This window comes from Urocampus carinirostris, chromosome 11 (genome assembly GCF_059441175.1).
Source record: "Urocampus carinirostris isolate Australia breed hairy pipefish chromosome 11, RoL_Ucar_1.0, whole genome shotgun sequence".
NCBI classification, from domain to species: Eukaryota; Metazoa; Chordata; class Actinopteri; order Syngnathiformes; family Syngnathidae; genus Urocampus; species Urocampus carinirostris.
This window is the reverse complement of record NC_142359.1, coordinates 42,679,716-42,700,831: the sequence shown is the minus strand read 5'-3', so window position 1 is coordinate 42,700,831 and position 21,116 is coordinate 42,679,716. Positions and strand designations below refer to the sequence as shown.

The 21,116-nt window shown below is 42.7% G+C and overlaps 1 protein-coding gene across 3 annotated transcripts in view; it reads left to right on the top strand.

Moving 5' to 3' along the window:
* Positions 1-21,116, top strand: part of LOC148357417 (solute carrier organic anion transporter family member 1C1-like) — a 47,398-nt gene that overhangs the window by 5,776 nt on the left and 20,506 nt on the right. The window contains exons 4-11 of one of the 3 annotated variants that reach the window (XM_088346831.1): positions 3,326-3,467; positions 3,543-3,675; positions 6,228-6,352; positions 10,765-10,911; positions 12,110-12,208; positions 15,446-15,691; positions 16,988-17,152; positions 20,803-20,998. In XM_088346831.1, the coding sequence (XP_088202957.1) occupies positions 3,326-3,467; positions 3,543-3,675; positions 6,228-6,352; positions 10,765-10,911; positions 12,110-12,208; positions 15,446-15,691; positions 16,988-17,152; positions 20,803-20,998 (1,253 nt within the window). The remainder of the gene's footprint in view (positions 1-3,325; positions 3,468-3,542; positions 3,676-6,227; positions 6,353-10,764; positions 10,912-12,109; positions 12,209-15,445; positions 15,692-16,987; positions 17,153-20,802; positions 20,999-21,116) is intronic. The other 2 variants (XM_088346832.1, XM_088346833.1) reach the window with 2 other exon arrangements.

Genomic DNA, 21,116 nt, shown 5'->3' with positions numbered 1-21,116 from the left:
GAAGGCTTAAACCGTAATCTATATTTCTAGAAAGAGTAAGAACGCCTTCTCAGCTAGGGTGAAGGCTCCTGAGCAGGTAGGACGGCATTATCCTTGTTTGACTAGTCTGAGAGCAGGTGTCTGCCTGAGGTTATTTGTTTTTCTGTTAGGACGGCTGAAGAGTGCCAAGGTTGCCTGCCTAAAATGAACTGCACTGACTTATCTACAATCAACTGTAACTGAGAGCTGGGGCCGAGAGAGCAAATTTGTGTTGTGTGGCGGATCATCAAAACAGCCCAGAGAATCGTCGGCTGCTCTCTGCCCAGTCTGGAGGACATTGCCTGCTCTCGCTACCTCAGCAGAGCAGAAAACATCATCATGGACTTTTCTCACCCCGGCCACCACCTCTTCGACCTGCTGCCTTCCGGCAAGCGCTACAGGTCACACAAAGCAAAAACAAACAGACTCAGAGACAGTTTCTTCCCCACAGCCATTACCACCCTAAACAGACACCGCACAAAAAAACTGAAAACTGTTGCAAAAAACTACCTCACACGAATGTAAAATGGTACTCACGTACATGCTGTCTGCACTATGTTTGTTCACTGCTCAAAACAGACACAGCACAAAAAACCTGAAAACTTGTGCCAACACTACCTCATACGAATATAATGGTACTAATGTCTATGTTCTTGCACATGTCGACTGCACTACGTTTACTGCTCACCTTGCACAATGTTTGACCATTTCCTTTTTTCTGCACTATGTTGTCTATGTTTGCACCAATGCATATGCTGACTATTTTTTGCACTATGATGACTTTGCACCAAATGCAATATTGCACAACCCTTACGATACCAACGGTATCACGACAACACTGTATGTAACATCCCACATGCCGACATTTCTTGTGTAAATACCATGTAAATTATAACTATAGCCTATATAACTATATCCCCCTTGTTTTATAACCTTATCTTCTCTGTTCCTTTATCTTCTTGGCTCATACCTCACTGTGAATGTAAAACTGGAGTGTCATGCCCAATTTCGTTGTCACAATATGTTAACCCATTTTGTAACAATGACAATAAAGGTATATTCTATTCTATTCTATTCTATTCTAAAATCAACAGCACCCCTGCAGCCACGATGCATTATCCTCAGTTGACTATTGTTGAGTGAGGGGTCAGAAAGAGCAACTTTGTGTCATAAACCTATTTTTACCATTCTTTACGCCTATAATGAACAGTACCTGTGCAGCTGTGATTCATTATCCCAAGTGGACCAATGGTGCGAGCAGGACCTGGCAGAGTGCATGTTAAAAACGGAGGGCGCCATTTTTCCGATTTTCTGATATCCCAGAGACTTGCGGTCTATTAAACATGCTAGACGAGGGATTACAGTATATTTTACAAAAAAAAAATATATATATATATTTAAATGATATAAATTCCGGTTATCATTATGGATAATAAGTTTGCCTAAATTCAAATTAAAATGAGAGAACTCTGATCAATTTGGTCTTGGTAAATTTTTGTTTCTGGTTTGACATATTATTCTAAGAGATGCTGGTAAAATAGGACAATTAAACTAAAAGTGACACAGCGCTTGTGGCTGATTCTGAGGAAACATTGAGACGGTTGGTAACGGAGTTTGGAAGAGTATGTGATATGCGTAAGTTATGTGTGAATGTTGGGAAGAGTACGGTGATGAAGTGTTCACGTGATGAAGTGGGTATGGCGTTAGAAATAAGGTTGCATGGACAGGTGCTGGTAGAAGTTGAAAGCTTTAGGTACTTGGGTTGTGATGTGGCTGCAGTTGGTGGAATGGAGTGCGAAGTATTGCACAGAGTGAATCAAGGAAGCAAGGTTTTGGGTGCTCTTCGGAGAGTGATGAGCAGCAAGAGTATGAGTTTGGATGTTAAGAGGGGTCTGTATGAGAGTGTGATTGTGCCGACTGTGTTATATGGTGCAGAGACTTGGAGCTTGAACGCAGATTTAAGAAGGTAATTAAATGTTTTTGAGATGAAGTGTTTGAGGAGTATGTTAGGAGTGACAAGATTAGATAGATTGAGAAGAAATTGTGAGAGAAAGAACTGGAGTAGTCTTGGAACTGAGCAAGCGTGTTGATAAGAGAGTACTCAGTCGGTTTGGACACATGGAGAGGATGGATGAGAAGCGAAATGTTGAAGAGGATCTACAGAGCAGAAGTCAATGGAAGGAGACCAAGAGGAAGGCCGCGATTGACGTGGATGGATGGTGTTATGAGTGCACTGCAGGAAAGAGGTCTAAATCTAGTGAAAGCAAGAGCTATTGTTGGTGATAGGAATGAGTCGAGAGGTGTTGTAAAAGGATAGTGGGATGTTTGGGCGTGTTCTAAGGGATGGGCAAGGCACCTGTATGATGCGGCAGGGGTAAACCAGTGAAAGCTGGCGGGCCCTGCTGTTGAACAAAATATTGTGTTGTGTCACCCTGACCCAAGTGACATGGCCGCTTTCTTGTGTCCCGTTTCATCTTGAGGGACGAAAGCAACTTAGGTGTCGAAGTGCCTAACTTGTTTGGGTGTTTGGGCATTTGGGTTGGCCGTGGTCCAAAAATATTTGTGTGTGGTTTTTGCATTTTTTTGCCTTTTATTTTCTTTGTTATTGTATGTGTTTGTCTTGCTGTTGGTCACCCCTCTTGAGGGATATGACCAAGGTAGATAGATCGATAGATAGATAGATAGATAGATAGATAGATAGATAGATAGATAGATAGATAGATAGATAGATAGATAGATAGATAGATAGATAGATAGATAGATAGATAGATAGATAGATAGATAGATAGATAGATAGATAGATAGATAGATAGATAGATAGATAGATAGATAGATAGATAGATAGATAGATAGATAGATAGATAGATAGATAGATACTTTATTCATCCCCGAAGGGAAATTAACCAAAAGTGAGAAAAAATGTTAGATAACTTTGCTTAGTTGGATTTTTAGAATTGTATTTATCAACAGGGGTGTAATATACTTGAAGGTGGGGTGTGTAGTATGAGGTGTCCTTTAAAAGTTGAAAGTAAAAATAGTTCTCTAAAGGTGAACCGAGTTCAAAAAACCTTGATGCTTTATTTTCCATGACACCCGATGAAAAAGGGCAAGTTTATTCAAGCGTTTTCAAAAAATAAAGGCATAACATGTGTTACTCTGCTGCTATCTTCCGACCAAAAGTCATGATTACAGGCTTAGGTTTTCAACTTAGGCACCAGACCTATAAACTAACAATCAATTATTTTTCTTTTTAGAATAGAAAAAAAAACTGTTTTGAATTTCATTTGGAATATTTCTTCCTTCGCAGCTCTTTCTGGCGTCGATGGCATACGTATACTTTGCTAAAGCTTTTGGTGGTGCATACATGAAGAGCTCAATCACCCAAATCGAACGGCGCTTTGACATACCCAGCTCCCTCATTGGGGTCATCGATGGCAGCTTTGAAATTGGTCAGTTGAGTTCTTTCTGTTTTTTAAATGGTAAAATGATGATCTTAACCTAAATGCTTTCCTCTTGTTTGGAAGGCAACTTGCTCGTGATCACCTTTGTGAGCTACTTCGGGGCCAGGCTCCATCGACCCAGACTGATCGCTATCGGCTGCTTGATCATGGCTGCCGGCTCCTTTGTCATTAGTTTACCGCATTTTCTGCAAGGCCCGTGAGTACAAACTTTCCCAAATTCATACCTGTCAACCTGTACGTTTTTGCCGTACAAAGTACGTTTATTATGCATTTTAAGACGTTTACGACGTACAAGAAAATCTGTACGGAAAAATGCAAATTTGTCAATTATGGGTACCACCCAGTATAAAAAATCAATCATGTCAAACAAGTTCGCCGCGGTAGCCTCTATCTCGGTATCGTTTTTTTTTTTGTTTCGGTTTAATGCTACTGTGCAGATTCTAGAAATTAAATTGAATTAGATAATATTTTGCGATGTTTCCTTTTTATGCCAGTTATAGTCCTGATCTTCCTTATGTTTAAAAAATATTTGACGAAAGGCAGTTTTTTGTGGAGGTCCGCCTTACTTTATAATTCTGTGCATCTTATAACACAGAAATAACACTAATTTGATAATCATTTGTTGCCGATTGTTTTTTTTTTCAGTTGGACCTACAATCTACATTAGAAAACTGATTTATTGCCGTTGCTATATGTAGGCATAAAAAGCACTATTACAGAGGACATCCTTCAATAGTTCAGTTTATTTGAAAAAAATGTGGAACCAAGTATGAAATACTTGCGCAGTCACCTAGTAGTCGGCAAACCAGATTTAGGCTAGAAAAAGGAGTTCTCATACTTTCAAGTCTATAAAGCAAACATTTAATTTTCTGGCAAATTCAGGATTCTTAATTGCGCATTACACTCCAGAAAATACGCTATTAACTGGATTGTGCATTAAACCTGAATACCTGTAGGCGTAATGTTCAGGTGCTCTTCAGAAAGTGGACAAAATTTGGTAAGCTTAAAATGTGTGAGGGCTGTCATTTACTGTCCCTAAAAGGTTTTCAGGGCTTGGCAATTAGCGTAGTGACCTGTAGCTCAACTTTGTATTTTTTATTTTTTTTTGTGGCAGGGTCTTGTGAAAAAGTGCTGCTGTGCTGATAAAACAGCTTCCAGTTTCCTTACCTTTTCACCGTGTTTGTTACCAGTTATCTTTTTGTAGTCAGCATGTTTTGTCTGACAGTCTCATGGCAAATTAGGCAGACACAGTTGTTTCAGATTTCGGTGAAAAAAATACTTTCACTAGAAGCGGCAGTCCTCACAGTCAACTTTTTTTTTTTTTTAATAGGGTTAGGGTTGTAGGTACCGTATTTTCACGACTATATGGCGCACCTAAAAGCCTTATTTTTTTTCAAAGCTGACCATGCGCCTTATAATACAGTGCGCCTTGTATGTGGATCAATATTGAGTCGCAAGGTCTCGCAACTAAGGCAAGCAGCCACTGACTAGATTTTCGCCTGTAGGCAAAGTAGTCCACGGTGTATCCTGGGATATGTATACAGGCATTTCATTTCCTAACCAATGTGTCAATCATCATTTGAATCGGTCACTATCGACTAAAGTTATTTGGAGGTAAAGGAGGTTGGTCCTTTTTAGCATTTACAGGCTCGCATAGGCTAAAGCTGGGCAAAACAAAGCCTGCAATTGGCCAAAAAAGATTAATGTGAATCACATGTTAGGTTGCTCTATGGCCTGGAGACAATATTTTTTTACTAGTCTGTATTTGTAAACAGAAATTATGGGGCTAAACAGACAGCTAGCAACAACCATCGATGCAGATGCTTCCCGGCGGATTTCTTCTTTTATTTGTCGGCATTATTGTGTATTTTGGAGAGTGTAAATATTTCACACGGTTGGATATACAACACTCACGGATGTAAGAGGACCTTGGTTGCGTATTATTATTGAACGTGAGCTACCACGGCTTTATATTTTCCCAGTATCTTGTTTTAGATTGATCTTGATGTTTCTGGGATGAGTCTATTTTTAAATTCAAATCAATTCAAAGTGTTTATTGTCATATGCACAGTAAAGAACCACGTTTCCCTGCACAATGAAGTTCTTACTTTGCTGTCCATACAGTTGTCAGCGAAAAAGAAAATAGAAATTAAGAAATGGTTGGCATTTGTTGAATCACAAGAGTTTAACCTTTCTAATTATATGTGAAATGGCACATTTAAGTGATTGGTGACATTGTACAGACACCGTGACCGTACGTGTCTGAGACACGTATATGCTTCTTTGCGAGCCATCGAAATGTTAAGGGGTTAAAAAGTATGACTGAACTATCAGACTGTTTTGTTCACGTTCCCACCTTATAGTCTGGTGCACCCTATGTATGGGGAAAAGAATGAGAAAAAAAATCTATTTTAGGGGGTTAGCCTTACAACCCGGTGCGCCTTATAGTCGTGAAAATACGGTATTTTATTTAAAGTCCCCATGTCGATAATACGGTGGGCTAAAACTTTCACAGGAAGCCGAAGGCAAGGTGGCCAAAGGGCTCCTGCCATCATCTGCTAAAATGGTTAATTTCTTTTTTTTACAGATTTATTTTATGTTGCGGTCAACATTACTGCCGGGCCACATATTATTAATTTTATAACAGAATCCCCGGCCAGTAAAAATTTGATCACGGGATGTAACTAGCTCCTGGGCCCTACTTTAGACATGTCTGCTGTAAAGATATGATTTGCTTGCTTTTTGCAGGTATAAATACGAAACCAGCATGCGTCAAAGTACAGATGTAAATAGCACCGAGAACATTCCGCCATGTTCGTCCAACCACAGTTTGACTAACATGGAGGACACGCTTGATTTGGCATCTCGAGCAGGTATGGAAGTATTTGCCCCATTCCTGATTTTTGTGTTTTTTGCATATTCATCACTCGCAGGAGATTTAGATCACCAAACCAATTTCAATTGTAAAAAGAGACCACCCAAATAAATACAAAATGCAGTTTTGAACTGTTGATTCCATTTATGAAGGCGCAAATAATCAAATCCAATGCGCCTTATGTGAACAGTAATTGCACCCCCTTGTTTAATCACAAAGTCACTGTGACTAGCCACCCCCAAAATTGCTTGCCACCACCTGTTTAATCAAGAAATCACCTAAATTGAATCTGTAGTAAAAAATAAAGTAGGCTACAAAATCTAAAGAACAAAATTGGCATGCCATGATCCAAAGAAACTCCATAAGAAATTAGAAAAAGCAATTTATATCTGTCATCCCGGAAAGGGTCACAAAGCCATTCACAAGGCTGTAGCGCTCCAGTGAACCACTGTCAGAGCCATTATCCATGAACAAAGAAAACTCAGAGCAGTGGCAAAACTTCCAAGGGGTGGTGAACCAAGTAACATTACTCCAAGAATGAGACAAGGGCTCATCCAGGAAGTTTAAAAAGAACCTTAAAAACATCCAAGGAAATGCCTGCCTCGCTTGCCTCAGTTATTGTCAGTGTTTAGAACTCTACTACAAGAAAGACACTGGCCAAAAATGGCTTCCCTGTGAGTGTTCCTAGGTAAAAAATACTGCTGTCACAAAATTACACCAAGAGTCATCTCACATATGCCAAAAAGCATCTTGATTATTCTCAAGCCTTTTGAATAATCATTTTGTGGAATTATGAGTCAAAAATTGACATTTTTGGAAGGTGTTTAGCCTGCTATGTTTGGCGTAAAAATGGCACAGCCTTTGACAAAAAGAACATGATGCCAAAAGTAATCCAAGATGGCGGCGCCCTGTATGGCTGCGGCTGCATCGGCTCGCTACAGTTTCTTACATTTTGGTCATAAAACCCAGTCTTCGACTCAGTTTTCGACAGCGAACAAAGTCAACTCTAACTGCAGATTAATATGCGATCGCAGGTTTTTGCTGGATATGCGATCATCCAGAAATCAAGCGCTCGTTGCTACGACTACTCTGGAGTGTTTACTTAGCCTCGAAATGCTACGTCAACAAGACCCAGTGGCCTACAAAGCAGCGAAGCAGAGTGGCAAGAGAAGGCGGTGTGCCTGGAGGAGGAATTGAGGTTGTAGGGCCGGGCTAACAGCTAGGCTAAAGGCTAAACCCTTCAAAACGCCTCTCCCATTCCATTTTCCTCTCCAACGTTCGCTCTCTGGACAACAAACTGGACCATTTACAAGTGGAACTTACATCGAACCGCGAGATGACGAACTGCTGCGCTATAATTCTGACGGAGACATGGCTAAACTCATCTATCCCGGATGACGCTGTTAGCATTGAGGGGCAAACTGCATTACGCGCTGATAGGAGCGGCCAACTCACCTGTAAGAGCAGGGGTGGCGGACTATGCATTTATACCAACAACAACTGGTGTAAAAATGCTAAGATAATCTTGAATCACTGTTCACGGGACATTGAACTTTTGACGGTGATTTGCAGACCCTTCTACCTCCCGAGGGAGTTTAGCGCTACTATGATTACTGCCGTGTACGTGCCCCCCAGCGCTAATACAAATGAGGCAATGGACGTTCTCTACCGAACTGTGAGTGAACTGCAGCATGCTTACACCGAATGCATTTTTATTGCTGCGGGGGACTTTAACCAGGCCAACATGAAAACAGTTCTCCCGCATTTCCACCAGCATGTCGACTTTGCTACAAGAGGTAGGAACACATTGGATTTGGCCTACACAAATATCAGAGGAGCATACACAGCAGCCCCTCGCCCCCCTCCATTCCAGGGCGGGTCCTTAGGGAGTGTGCCGATCAGCTGGCTTGTGTCCTAACAGACATTTTAAACACCTCGCTAGACCAAGCCACGGTACCATCATGCTTCAAGATTGCCACCATCATCCCAGTGCCAAAGAATCCCCAGATCTCATCATTGAACGATTACCGGCCCGTTGCACCGACTCCCATCATAATGAAGTGCTTTGAGAGACTGGTTAAAGAGCACATCACCTCCAGTCTCCCCTCCTCACTCGACCCCTTTCAGTTTGCCTACCGGACAAACCGCTCCTCCGGGGATGCCATCTCCTCTGCGCTTCACCTGAGCCTGACACACCTAGAGGAGAAGAACACCCATGTGCGGATGCTGTTCCTGGACTTCAGTCCAGCATTCAACACCATCATCCCACAACACCTGGTAGACAAACTGAGACTCCTAGGCTTCAACTGCGAAACTGGCTGCTGGACTTCCTCACTGACAGACCCCAGTCAGTGCGGATTGGTCAGAACATCTCCGATGTCATCACCCTCAGCACGGGCTCCCCCCAAGGCTGTGTCCTGAGCCCCCTGCTGTTCACCCTGAGGACACATGACTGCGTCCCCAGGTCAGCCACAAACCACATCGTGAAGTTTGCGGACGACACAACAGTGGTGGGCCTCATCAGGGAAGACGACGACCTGGCCTACAGAGAGGAGGTGGAGCAGTTGGTGGGCTGGTGCAGAGACAACAGCTTGGTCCTGAATGTTGACAAAACTAGAGAGATCATCATCAACTTCAGGAAAAACCAGCCCAACCATGCCCCACTTCTCATCAACAACAAGGCTGTGGAGGTTGTCAGCAGCACCAAGTTCCTAGTGGTGCACATTACAAACAAACTCACCTGGACCGTGAACACTGCATCACTGGTGAAGAGGGCACAACAGCGCCTGTACTTCCTGTGGAAGATGGGGAGAGCCCACCTGCCCCCACCCACCCTCATCACATTCTACAGGGGCACCATAGAGAGCATCCTGACCAGCTGTATCTCTGTGTGGTGTGGAGGCTGCAGTACCTCGGACTGGGGTAGTGTGAGGAGGGTGATAAGGACAGCAGAGAAAATCATCGGGACTTCTCTCCCCTCCATTCAGGACATTGGCCAGAAGCGCTGCCTATCCCGAGCCAATAACATCATTAGGGACCCCTCTCACCCCCATCATGGACTGTTCACACTGCTAGCCTCTGGGAAGAGGTACTGCAGTGTGCGGTGCAGGACCACCAGGTTCTGCAATAGTTTTGTCCCCCTGGCCATTAGACTGTTAAATGGCCAATCACACACATAGTAAGTCTACACTGCTGCTAATCTGTACATCTGTTTGTCTGTTTTGTTTTTTTGCACCACTAGGATGTTCTCCTCTGCACTAATCCTACTACAGTGTTATTGTTACTGTACAGTTACTTGTTAACCTGACTGCCCATTTTGCACATCTGTTTAGCTGCTACTCTTGCTCTCTTTGCACTATTGTATAATACTATACATAGCCATAATTATTTAGTATATTATTAGTACTTCAATACTCCAACTCAATACAACATTTTATTTATATCTGTACATTCAAGGAAACTGTGCGGGTCAGATGTATCGACATTTCGTTCTGTATACACGTGTGATAGAATGACAATAAAGTGAATCTGAATCTGAATCTAAATCTGAATCTGAATCTGAATCTGAATCTCAGTAAAGCCTGGTGGTGGCAGTCTGATGCTCAGGGGCTGCTTTTCTGCCTAAGGACAGGGACAGCCTGCTTTGGATGATGCAGTAGAAAATTCTGTTGTTTACCATAAGATCTGAAGGAGAACGTGCGGCCAACCTTTTTGTGCCCTAAACTCAAGACCCCTTGCTGGTTTAAGATCAGGTAATTGTGCAATTTTGTAATTGTAATCCTGTGCAGTCTTTTGAGTCATTTTTGTGATTAAGGGCTATATAAATAAATGTGACTTGACTTGACTTGAATAATGCAGGAGGACAATGGTCCAAAAACACACCAGCAAGTCCACTTCTGAATGGCTCCCAAAAACAAAATGAAAGTTCTGGAGTGGCCAAGTCAAGTCTGGATTTAAATCCAATTGAGATTCTGTGGCATCTGGCAGTTCATGCTAGAAACCCTCCAAATGTGACAAATTTAAAACAATTTTGCAAAGTAGAGTTGGCTAAAGTTCCTCCAAGTGTTGTGAAAGTCTCATTACCAATTATTGTAAACATTTGACTTCTGTTATCACTCAGTTGGTGGCCCAATTCACTATTAGGTTCATTGCTCAATTTATTTTTCACATAAGGCCAGATAGGTTTTGATTATTTATGTCCCTAATAAATTGAATCAACTATTCAAAACTGCTTGTTGTGTATCTTTGGTTTTTTATTTGTGTGATATCAAGTTTGGTTTACGGATTACATTTATTTGTGTGTGATACATACGCAAAAACACAGAAATCAGGAAGAGGAAAAATACTTTTTCATGGGATAGTAGCACATAATACTAAAATAATGACCATAATACTAACACCTCTCCCTAGATTGTGAGAAAAACGCTCGGTCATCGATGTGGGTCTATGTGTTCGTGGGGAACATGCTGCGAGGGATCGGCGAGACCCCTATCATGCCCCTCGGAGTTTCTTACCTGGATGACTTTTCCAAAGAAAAGAACACACCTTTCTACTTGGGTTTGTGATAAGTTCATAGCAGGGGTCAGGAACCTTTTTGACCCAAAAAGCCATGAAAAACAGTTTTTTGAGAGAGAACCACAACATATATTTTAAGACAAAATTCCACAAAACCGCCAAACCAGCTCTCCAGACAAAAGTTAAATCTTCAGTGCATCTTATTTCGCTTTGTGACGTAGATCATTTGATAAAATCTACGAAATAATAATTATGTCCCAAAGAAATATAAATACACCACTTGAAATTTGTCTCCCTCCCGCAGTCACTTAAGAGTGTTGAGGTTCATTTGACCTTCATTTTTTGTTTTAAATAATAGATTCAAAGCAAAGTTATTTTGTAAAAATGTCACAAAATACTGCAAACGGGATACCAACATATTAACCTTTGGTGCAGACTGCGCTGGGCAAAATATGAGCAGTGCAACGTGACTAACAACAATGTACCAAGTTTTCAAGTATATTTTTTATTTGTCCATGCCAGTCAAGTTACCAGTAGGTGCACTAGATTCTCAGAAAACAAACAAAACCCAGTATAATAGGCACATTCCTGAAGGCTTTGCAAATGGGAAAATAGTTCAAACTGGTGTGTTAAAAAAATAGAAATGACAACCAATCACTGAGTTAAACAATTTCATGAAAGAAAAAGCAAAAGCAGGTGTCAATCAGGAGTGAACCTTGTGGTGCCTAAGGATAGGGAAGCCAGAACAGAATGAACACACATTTGAGGAAAATGGATCGTTCAAGACACTGCTCCGAAGAACGGCGTTCTTTGGTTAAAGAGTTGATTGGAGAGGGAAGAACCAATGAAGAGGTGCACAGATTCATTAACCACTTCTGGTCGTAGGGGCACCACTTCCAGTTGTGTGCCTTGGGCAAGTACAGCCTGGCAGTGCCCATCCCTCTCCAGGATGGGTTTTTTTTTTTCAGTTTGCTCCCCCACATGAAACAGGTAGTACTGGTTTCCATATCATAATAATTTTGTTCAATAAAATGATTTAAAAAAAAATCCGATATTTAATTTAATGCAACTGTAGTTCTTGCAGTAGTTTTCATTTTATGTGCCTTATCTGTAAACACACAATACTGTCATACAATATTGTTTTGAATGGTGCGCCTTATAATTCAGTGCGCCTTATAGTCTGACAAATACGGTACTTAACCCATAATATTTTGTGTTTATGCTTTCCTTAATCCGCCAGCCTGCATACATACAGTGGGAATCCTGGGGCCGATGTTTGGCTACATGATGGGATCATTCCTCGCGAAGATCTATGTGGACATTGGATTCGTCAATTTAGGTGTGCATTCACACTCGATGATCAATTTAATTTTTCTTGGGTCGGCGCATCTCCTAAATATTTGAGCAGTGTTTAAAACCACTGTTAGCAACATCAGTCATGTGAGTGGCAACACAATCCTTATCGTTTATGTCCAAATTAAGTTAAGTGCTGCCAGGTTTCCGATAACACTTGTTTATTTTTTTCTAATTTTAAGGAATTGGCTAATTTAATAAAGGACAGTCTGCATTGCCCGCATGCGTTCGTTATTTTACAGGATTTTTTTCAAGTTTAAAAAAACAATTTCGTTACATTACTCACATTTTGTAGGTTTATTCAGTGGGTCAACCAGGAAAAAGTATTTGGTTGTACAACATGGCCTGATCATACAGTTTCAGCTTCATCTGTTGGAAGAAATAGGTTATTTCTTGACTAGCTTAACCGTAGTCTGTGATGTGTTAGCAAACTATTTATGCGATTGTATGGGCCAAACAGGGAAGTCAAGAGCCATCCCATGGCCACATTGCGACACACATGTTGCATCAGTAACGGATCAAATTTCAAGTCAAGTCAAGTCAAGTTAAATTTATTTGTATAGCCCTTAATCACAAACAGTCTCAAAGGGCTTCACAGGTTATTACACATAGACAGTTTAGGTTTTTCATGTGCTATAGAGTAGAAGTGAGTTTTAAGCTTAGATTTAAACATTTCCAGTGAGGTTGGAGATCGGATCTCAGGGGGAAGAGCATTCCACAACACCGGTGCCCGGATGGAGAACGCTCTCGAACCTGCGGAACACTTATTGCCAGAAGACCGGCGCTCTCAGAACGAAGGCTTCGGGCCGGGACATAGGGGAAAATCAGATCTGAAAGATATGTGGAGGAAAGTCCATGTATGATTTTGTATGATAATAAGAGAACCTTGAAATCACATCTTAGGCTAACAGGGAGCCAATGCAGGTTAGCCAAAATTGGGGTGATGTGGTCGGACGTTTTTGTCCCAGTTAAAAGCCCCACTGCGGCATTTTGTACCAGCTGAAGACTCTTGAGTCTGGTCATCGAGGACCGGAGAGTAGTGCATTACAGTAATCAAGACGGGAGGTAACAAACGCATGAATTATAATCTCCGCATCGGACTGAGACAGTATAGGACAAATTTTAGCAATGTTACGAAGATGGAAGAAAGCGGTTCAAGTAATTTTCTTCACATGTGTTTTAAATGACAGATCGGGGTCAAATGTGACAACTAAATTTTTAAGTGAGTCACTTTGTGTGATGTGACATTTGTCAATGTTCACAGCAGTTTTAGAGAATAAGTCGCGGCATTTAGTTGGACCAATAACTAACATTTCGGTCTTTTCAGAGTTAAGACGCAAGAAATTGAGTGACATCACCTCTTTTATCTCAGTAAGGCAAGCCTCCAAATTTGCACAGTTTAGTGTGGCAGATTCCTCCATCGGGAGATATAGTTGAGTGTCAACTGTGTAACAATGGAAACTGATATTATACTTGCGAATAATATCACCTAATGGAAGCATGTAAATGCTGAAAAGAAGGGGGCCAAGCACTGAACCCTGTGGAACACCACAGGTAACACTAAAGGGCTCAGATGTAATTTCGCCATATTTAACACAGTGCGTCCTAACTGAGAGGTAGGATCTGAACCATAAGAGGACGGTTCCTGAGATACCAATCCATGTTTCCAACCCTTCTAGTAAGATATTATGGTCCACTGTGCCAAAAGCAGCACTAAGGTCCAGCAGCAGCAAAAGTGATGAAGCGCCAGAGTCCATTGCCCGTAGGAGATCATTGGTTACCTTGTAGCTGTCTCAGTAGAGTGGTTAGCCCTGAATCCTGATTGCATTGATTCAAAAAGATTGTTCTCGGATATGAAATCATTCAGCTGCTGTGCCACTACTTTTTAGAGTACTTTAGAAAGAAACGGTAGGTTTCAATTGCTTGTCATCATTCCTCGAGGATTAAAGGAAACTCCAGTGACTGGACAATGGCTATATCAAAAGAGAACCGTAGCATGCTTGATAAATAACTTGTCCTGCATTTCAAATGGGATGTGTCAATTGAGGACTTTGCTCGATTTGTAGGTGAAATGTCATGATTTTTCAACTGCCCTCACCTGCGCTCACCCTTTCAGCTACAGGTGCCACTCGTTCCCTAGTTAGTCCTCCTCCTATTTAAGCACGTCATTCTCATTCACTCCTAGTCAGTCCGTCCGCGAACCTCAGCGCATGCATGGCAAGAACTTTTGACTCTGGCTCCTGTTTGATCCTGACCTGTTTCCTGTATCTATCCCCGATCCAAACTCCGTTCTTCTGTCCCGTCTACCTGTATCCTGATTCTGTTTGCTGTATCAATCCCCAATCCAAGCTCAGTTCTCGTGTCTCTGCTACCCGTATCCTGATTCCGTTTCCTGTATGGATCCCCGATCTAAGATCCATTCTTCTTTCCTGGCTGACCGTATCCTGATTCCGTTTCCTGTATCGATCCCCGATCCAAGCTCCGTTCTCCTGTCTCGGCTACTCGTATCCTGATTCTTTTTGCTGTATCGATCCCCGATCCCTGGCTGCCCGCTCGTCCCGGCAAACCAACTTGTTCCGATCTCTAACTACGCTCTAGTTTCCCGTCCCGGACCCCCGACATGTTCCGATCTCCGACCATGCTTCGTTCGCGAGGGCCTCCCGCTCATACTTCCCAGCGAGCACCAGATCGCTGTCTTTATCTCTCGGCTTGACTTCCCTGATCACTTAATAAAGCATTGTGTGAAATGTTACGCATTTGGTTGTTCTGCTTGTAATGGTCGTGACTGAAATATTGTGAGTACAAACATGTTAAACTAAGTGATCAAAGTCCACAGTCACAATAAAAAGACTGTACGGATGTGCTACTAGGCTGTTATTGATGCAGCTGCTCACTTGTGCTAATGCTAGCTTAGCATTTCATATGCTAATGGGGTAAAGCATGACTCTTCGAAAGAAAACATTGCTCAAGCTGATTATTTTAGTTCGTTTTCTTTTTTTTCAATCTATGTTTAAGAATATCCAATTGACATTGGTTCCATATAAAATAATTTTAGCCTCAAATATCCTTATTGAGAAATCGCTACTTTTATCCCATTTGGGTGGATTAATGTCAACCAAGTGAAACTTTTACCACAGTCCAAATTCAGCGAAGGATATTGCATGTTAAATAAAGATGCTTAAGAACAACTTAACCTTTTGTAACTTCTTCTTTGGATTGACAGATAGCGTGACCATCAACTACAAGGACTCCCGATGGGTCGGGGCCTGGTGGCTGGGCTTCATCGCCACTGGAACTATTATCCTCCTCTCTAGTATTCCCTTCTGGTTCCTGCCAAAATCGCTTCCCAAGCAAGGGACAGAGAAGAACCAAGGCAAAGGTCGAGAACCTGGCACAGATGACGAGCAGAACTTCCTACATGAACAGGATCCTGAAGAGAAAGAAGTTACGTTTCGGGAGATGGCCAAAGGTGCCTTATTTTCCACAATATAAGGCGCACCAGGTTATAGGGCGCACCCTCAAAAAATAGTTTTTGGTCCTATATTTTCCATACATAAGGCGTACCGGATTATAAGACGCTACAATGGGAACGTTGACAAAACAGTCAGATAGCTCAGTCAAACTTATTACCCCCTTAACATTCCGAAAGCTTGCAAAGAAGCAAATACGTGTCGTAGACACGTGTGGATGCGGTGTCGGTACGATGTCACCAAACAAACATTTCTTAGTTTCCATTTTATTTTTTGCTGGCATTTGAGTGGACAGCAAAGTAAGAATTTTATTGTGCAGGGAAACGGGGTTCTTTACTGTGCATATGACAAAAACACTTTGAATTGAATTTAGTTTAAAAATAAACTCATCAAGATCGTTCTAAAACAAGATACAGGGAAAATATAAAACCGCATAGCTCACCTAAGTTCTCTTGCAGCCTTCACGTAACCATGGTCTTCTTAATACCGTGAGTGTAGTAAATCCAGGAGAGTAAAATATTTACAAATACAGAATAGTAAAACATGTTTTCTCTATGCCGTAGTGCAACCCAACCTGTGATTCACATTCATCTTTTTCGGCCAATTGCAGGCTTTGTTTCGCCCCTTTAGCCTATGCGAGCCTGTAAATGATAAAAAGGATCCACCCTCTTTACCTACGAATAACTTTAGCCAATAGTGACTGATTCAAATGATGATTGAACCATTGGTTAGGAAATGAAACGCTGGTATATAAATCCCAGCATACACCGCGGACAACTTCGCCTTCGGGGGAAAATCTAGTCGGCGGCTACTTGCTTTAGTTTAGACTTTGCGACTTAATATTGATCCATAAGGCGCACTGTATTATAGGGCACATGGTCAGCTTTTAAAAAAAATAAAGGCTTTTAGGTGCGCCTTATAGTGCGGAAAATACGGTACCTAAAAGTATTTGAAAAGATAGACGAAGGAAGAGGGCCAAGTTTAAAGACCAGGAGATATTTGGCATATAAGCTTATTCGATCATCAACTGGTACAATCCATGGACATTTAAGTAAATAGTGAAATAACAGAAATGTTGGATAATCAAAGGTTGAACAAATAAAGTTATATGATTATAATAAAAAAAAAATATAATAAAAAATAATAAATATAATAAAAATATAATAAAGACGTTAAAAAAAAGACATTATACAATCATGGCAGTGACATATTTCATTATTACACCATATTCAAACTCAATTTGGTTCTTATAGGTCATAAAGTAGAAATACAATTTTGTTTTGCTAATTTCTTAGATTTCATTCCATCCTTGAAGAGGCTATTCAGGAATAGCATCTACACTCTGATGATCCTCACCTACCTGGTGGCGGTAAACGGCTTCATGGGCATGATCACCTTCAAACCGAAATTCTTGGAGCAAATCTACGGCCAGTCGGCTTCCAGGTCCATTTTCCTCATAGGTACAAAGCACACAGCATGCAACCTAACAGAGGGAAAAAATTATGTTATTGAAGGGAAGTTTGATTGTATATCTCAGTTAAAGCCATTGTTGGAAAGCGGTTTACCGTTCTTATTTGGGTCAGTGTTGTTAGTGGTGAGAAATTTGCAGTGAACCCTGATTTATTCCAGGCATTACGTTCCAAAAACAACCTACGATAGGCAAAATTTGTGACGCAGAAATAGTGTAGTAAGAAAAACGAATGTGAAGTAATGTGTAGCTAATATGTTCTGAACTGTCGGTGCCGCAGATTAAAACAACAAAATAACAATGAATGTAGTCAATACTACTTAAGAATAAAAGCATTTGTAATAAATACAGTGGGACCTCGGTTATCGTGGTTAATGGGGACCAAAACCACCCGCAAAAAGTGAAAATCTGCGAAGTAGCGACGCCCCTTCAAAAAAAAAAAAAAAAAAATCTCATCTCATCTCATTATCTGCACCGCTTATCATTATTAGGGTCCCAGGGGGGCGGAGCCCATCCCAGCCATCTCCGGGCAGTGGGCAGGGGACACCCTGAACTGGTTGCCAGCCAATCGCAGCTGCAAATCACATTAGTCCTCGCAGCTAGCTGCGTTCTTCATCAACGCACGAGCCGAGTGATCCACCGCTAAGAGTCGTACAGCTGGGCGATTTTACGTCCGCCCGGGACGATCGGAGACAAATTCACGACAGGGTTTATACTTGCGCCGCACCGCGGGTGCCGTTTGGTCGCTCCCGCGAGCGAGCCCCTAACCCGCGACGCGGGTACTTTCGAGCGCGATACGCACGACACCGTGACAAGCCGAGCGGGTCGGGCGCTCAACAAGGAGGCCGGCGCCCGGCGTCTCCCGCCCGGGCCACGATGGCTCTACAAGGGGGGACCTGTGGGGTTAGGGGGGGCGGTGAAGCGGAAGCCGCACCGAAACCGCGCGCCGGGAAACGAGAACGGCGCGCCGTGCTAGGGTCGTCGGCCGAGGGGATTCGCAAAAAGTAAAAATCTGCGAAGTTGGCGACGCCCCTTGAATAAAAAAAATAAAAATGTGTCTAACCCTTACAGATCGCGAAGCTCTGAAGCCGTGAACGTCGAACTGCGAAGTAGCGAGGTCCCACTGTATACATGTAAAGTAAAAACATCATTTAATTTACCTTTGATGTGGTGTGACTTGAACTGGTAAAGTGGAATTAATAGGTAGATGAAGAAGGGGAAGACAGTAGATTGAAAATAAAACTAATATGTGAGGTAGAAACCTTTTTTTAATTGTTATTCAATTAAATACTCTATTATACACCAATACCCCAAAACAAACACTTTTTACAAGGTCAAGTATTTCTTTAACAAATAAAATTACTATTTAAACAATTGTCTTTAACCTTGTTTTTTTTTTTTTTTTTTTTTACAAATGACTACTTTACTGTAAGATAATAATTCTAATCATCATTGCAAAATTAAAGCTCCAAATTGTGAGGAGCAGAACCGCCAATCCCAGAAATCCCATAGCCACAGTCAGAGAAAAAAATGACTCTGGCTCCCATTTTGATCCCGACCTTTTTCCTGTATCGATCCCCGATCCAAGCTCCGTTCTCCTGTCCCGGCTACCCGTATCCTGCCTGATTTTGTCCCCTGTTTCCTGTATGGATCCCCGATCCAAGCTCTGTTCTCCTGTTCCGGCTGCCCTATCCTGCCTGATTCCGTCCCCTGTTTCCTGTATCGATCCCCGATCCACGCTCCGATCCCTTAATAAAGCATTGTGTGAAACGTTTCACATTTGGGTCCAATGCATGTTCCGGGTGTGACAGTACGGACTTACCAAGAATGGACTCAGTAAACGCTGCCACAAGCGCTGATCGAGGATAGAAGGAAACTCCCTCCGTCCTGCATTGTTTACAGCGGACTGAGCATGAGGTCTGGCGGACATCTCCGCCATTCTTTGGCTTGTTCGGCAGCAACAACACCTTCTTCAGTGCCAGCAGCAACGGCTGGCTGCATTCCTGGGGCTCCTTGCCCGTCAGCTGCCGCTTACCAAGCCCGTCCAGCCCAGAGACTTGGGTTTCGCTGAGCCTTAAGTCGGCTCTTCAGAGAGGTTCAGTCGCGATCCTGCTCAGACCTGGGCTTTTTAGTACCAACTGTATTTGATCTGCAGCCCAGGAGATGATAAAAGTCTTTGACACGGGGTCATCATCGGCTGAACCCTCATGAGCCTCTGGCAGGGACAGCGCACCATCGTCGACTACTCCATTGACTTCCGTACACTGGCCAGCCGCAGCAACTGGTTGACGCCTACCTCCACAGCCTGGTCGATTACCTGAAGGATGAACTTGTGTCCCACGTGCCGCCTGCTAATCTCGATGATGCGATCGCTCTGACGGCCTGCATCGATCTTTGGGTCCAGGGGCTAAGCCATGAGTGGGGTCGCCAGTGTCTTCTAGTTCCCTGATCTCCGGAGGAGTTGGCACCACCTCTGCATCCCAGCCACCACCCACTATCCAACAAACAAGATCCACTGGAGGCTATGGAGGTGGTTCGTGCGTCATTGTCGGTATTGGAACGCCAGCGACGTCCGTCTGAGGGCCTTTGTCTACACTGTGGCGGGCAAGGACACCAGGTCTCATCATGCCCGTGAAAAGGGGGAGCTTACCTGACGTTTGGAGGAATCCGACTGAGCTTGGCCCATTCCAGGACAGGAAGACCAGTGCTCCAGGTGCACCTTCTTAGTTCAGGTTCCACACAGTCCCTGTCCGCCCTAGTTGACTATGGCGCTGAGGCCAACATCTTGGACAGGACCTTAGCCCGGAGGATGGGGTTAAAGCTCTCCCCTTTTCCGACCCCAGTTCCTGCCCGAGCTCTGGACGGTCAACTGCTGGGCAAGTGACACTTGTTACTGAGTCGGTGAAGATGAGCCTTTCCGGGAACCATCTTGAGAAGATCCGGTTCCACCTGCTCCCCTGTTTCCTTTATCGATCCCGATCCAAGCTCCGTTATTTATTATGTCTTTCTTCTTTTTTTCTCATTTTTCCTTTAAATTTCATCCATCCATTTTCTGCACCGCTTATCCTCTTAAGGGTCGTGGGGCTTTTTATTTTATTTTTTTTCCTATTATGTTTCATTTTCCTTTCTTCTTTCTTGTTTTGCTCTATTTTTCTCATTGTAAGTCATATTTTACATAATGTTGCATAAGAAATTATTACGTATGGATTAAAGCGACAAGAACAATCTGAAGAGCCGCTTGGCTCTTTTTAGTCAGACAAGCTGAAATAACCGCTGCTAAAAATGCAACAGAATTGTCATCTCTATGACAAAGGGATATGCTGGGAACAGCTGCTCCCTCAATGGAGACTGTCACACACACTATGTGCCGTAGTGGGCAGGAAAGGCCACGCTATGGTCCGCTGACATACACAATATTGTATGAATCAGATACCATATGTTGTGCCCAGACTGCAGTAATTACTTCATTCACTTTTCTTTGGGTGGGCAGTGCTTTTCCATGGGTGGGCAAAGCAGAAAACCAGTACACGATGCAAATCAGTGAAATTGTGAGTCAGTCAAAAGTGAAGCGACTTATAGTGGCGGATTACTGGATCTATAAAATATAATGCATTCTGTTCTTAACTGTATTTGTTTTCCTAGGGATTCTCAATCTCCCTGCAGTGGCCTTGGGGATAATTACTGGAGGTTTTGTGCTAAAGCGTTTCAAACTGGGCGTGATTGGAGCGGCCAGGGTGTCCATCACAGCATCCGTGTGCTCCTTTTGCCTGCTGGTCGTTCAGGTCTTCCTTCATTGTGAAAGCGCACAAGTGGCTGGTCTCACCGTTTCTTATCAAGGGTGAGTGGTGAGCCTTGCACAGGTTGAAAACCATCTGAATTAGTGCATTATATCAGATAAGGGCTGCAAAAACATAGAATGGTCGGATGTGTCGTTTCACAAACTTTTGGAGCTCATT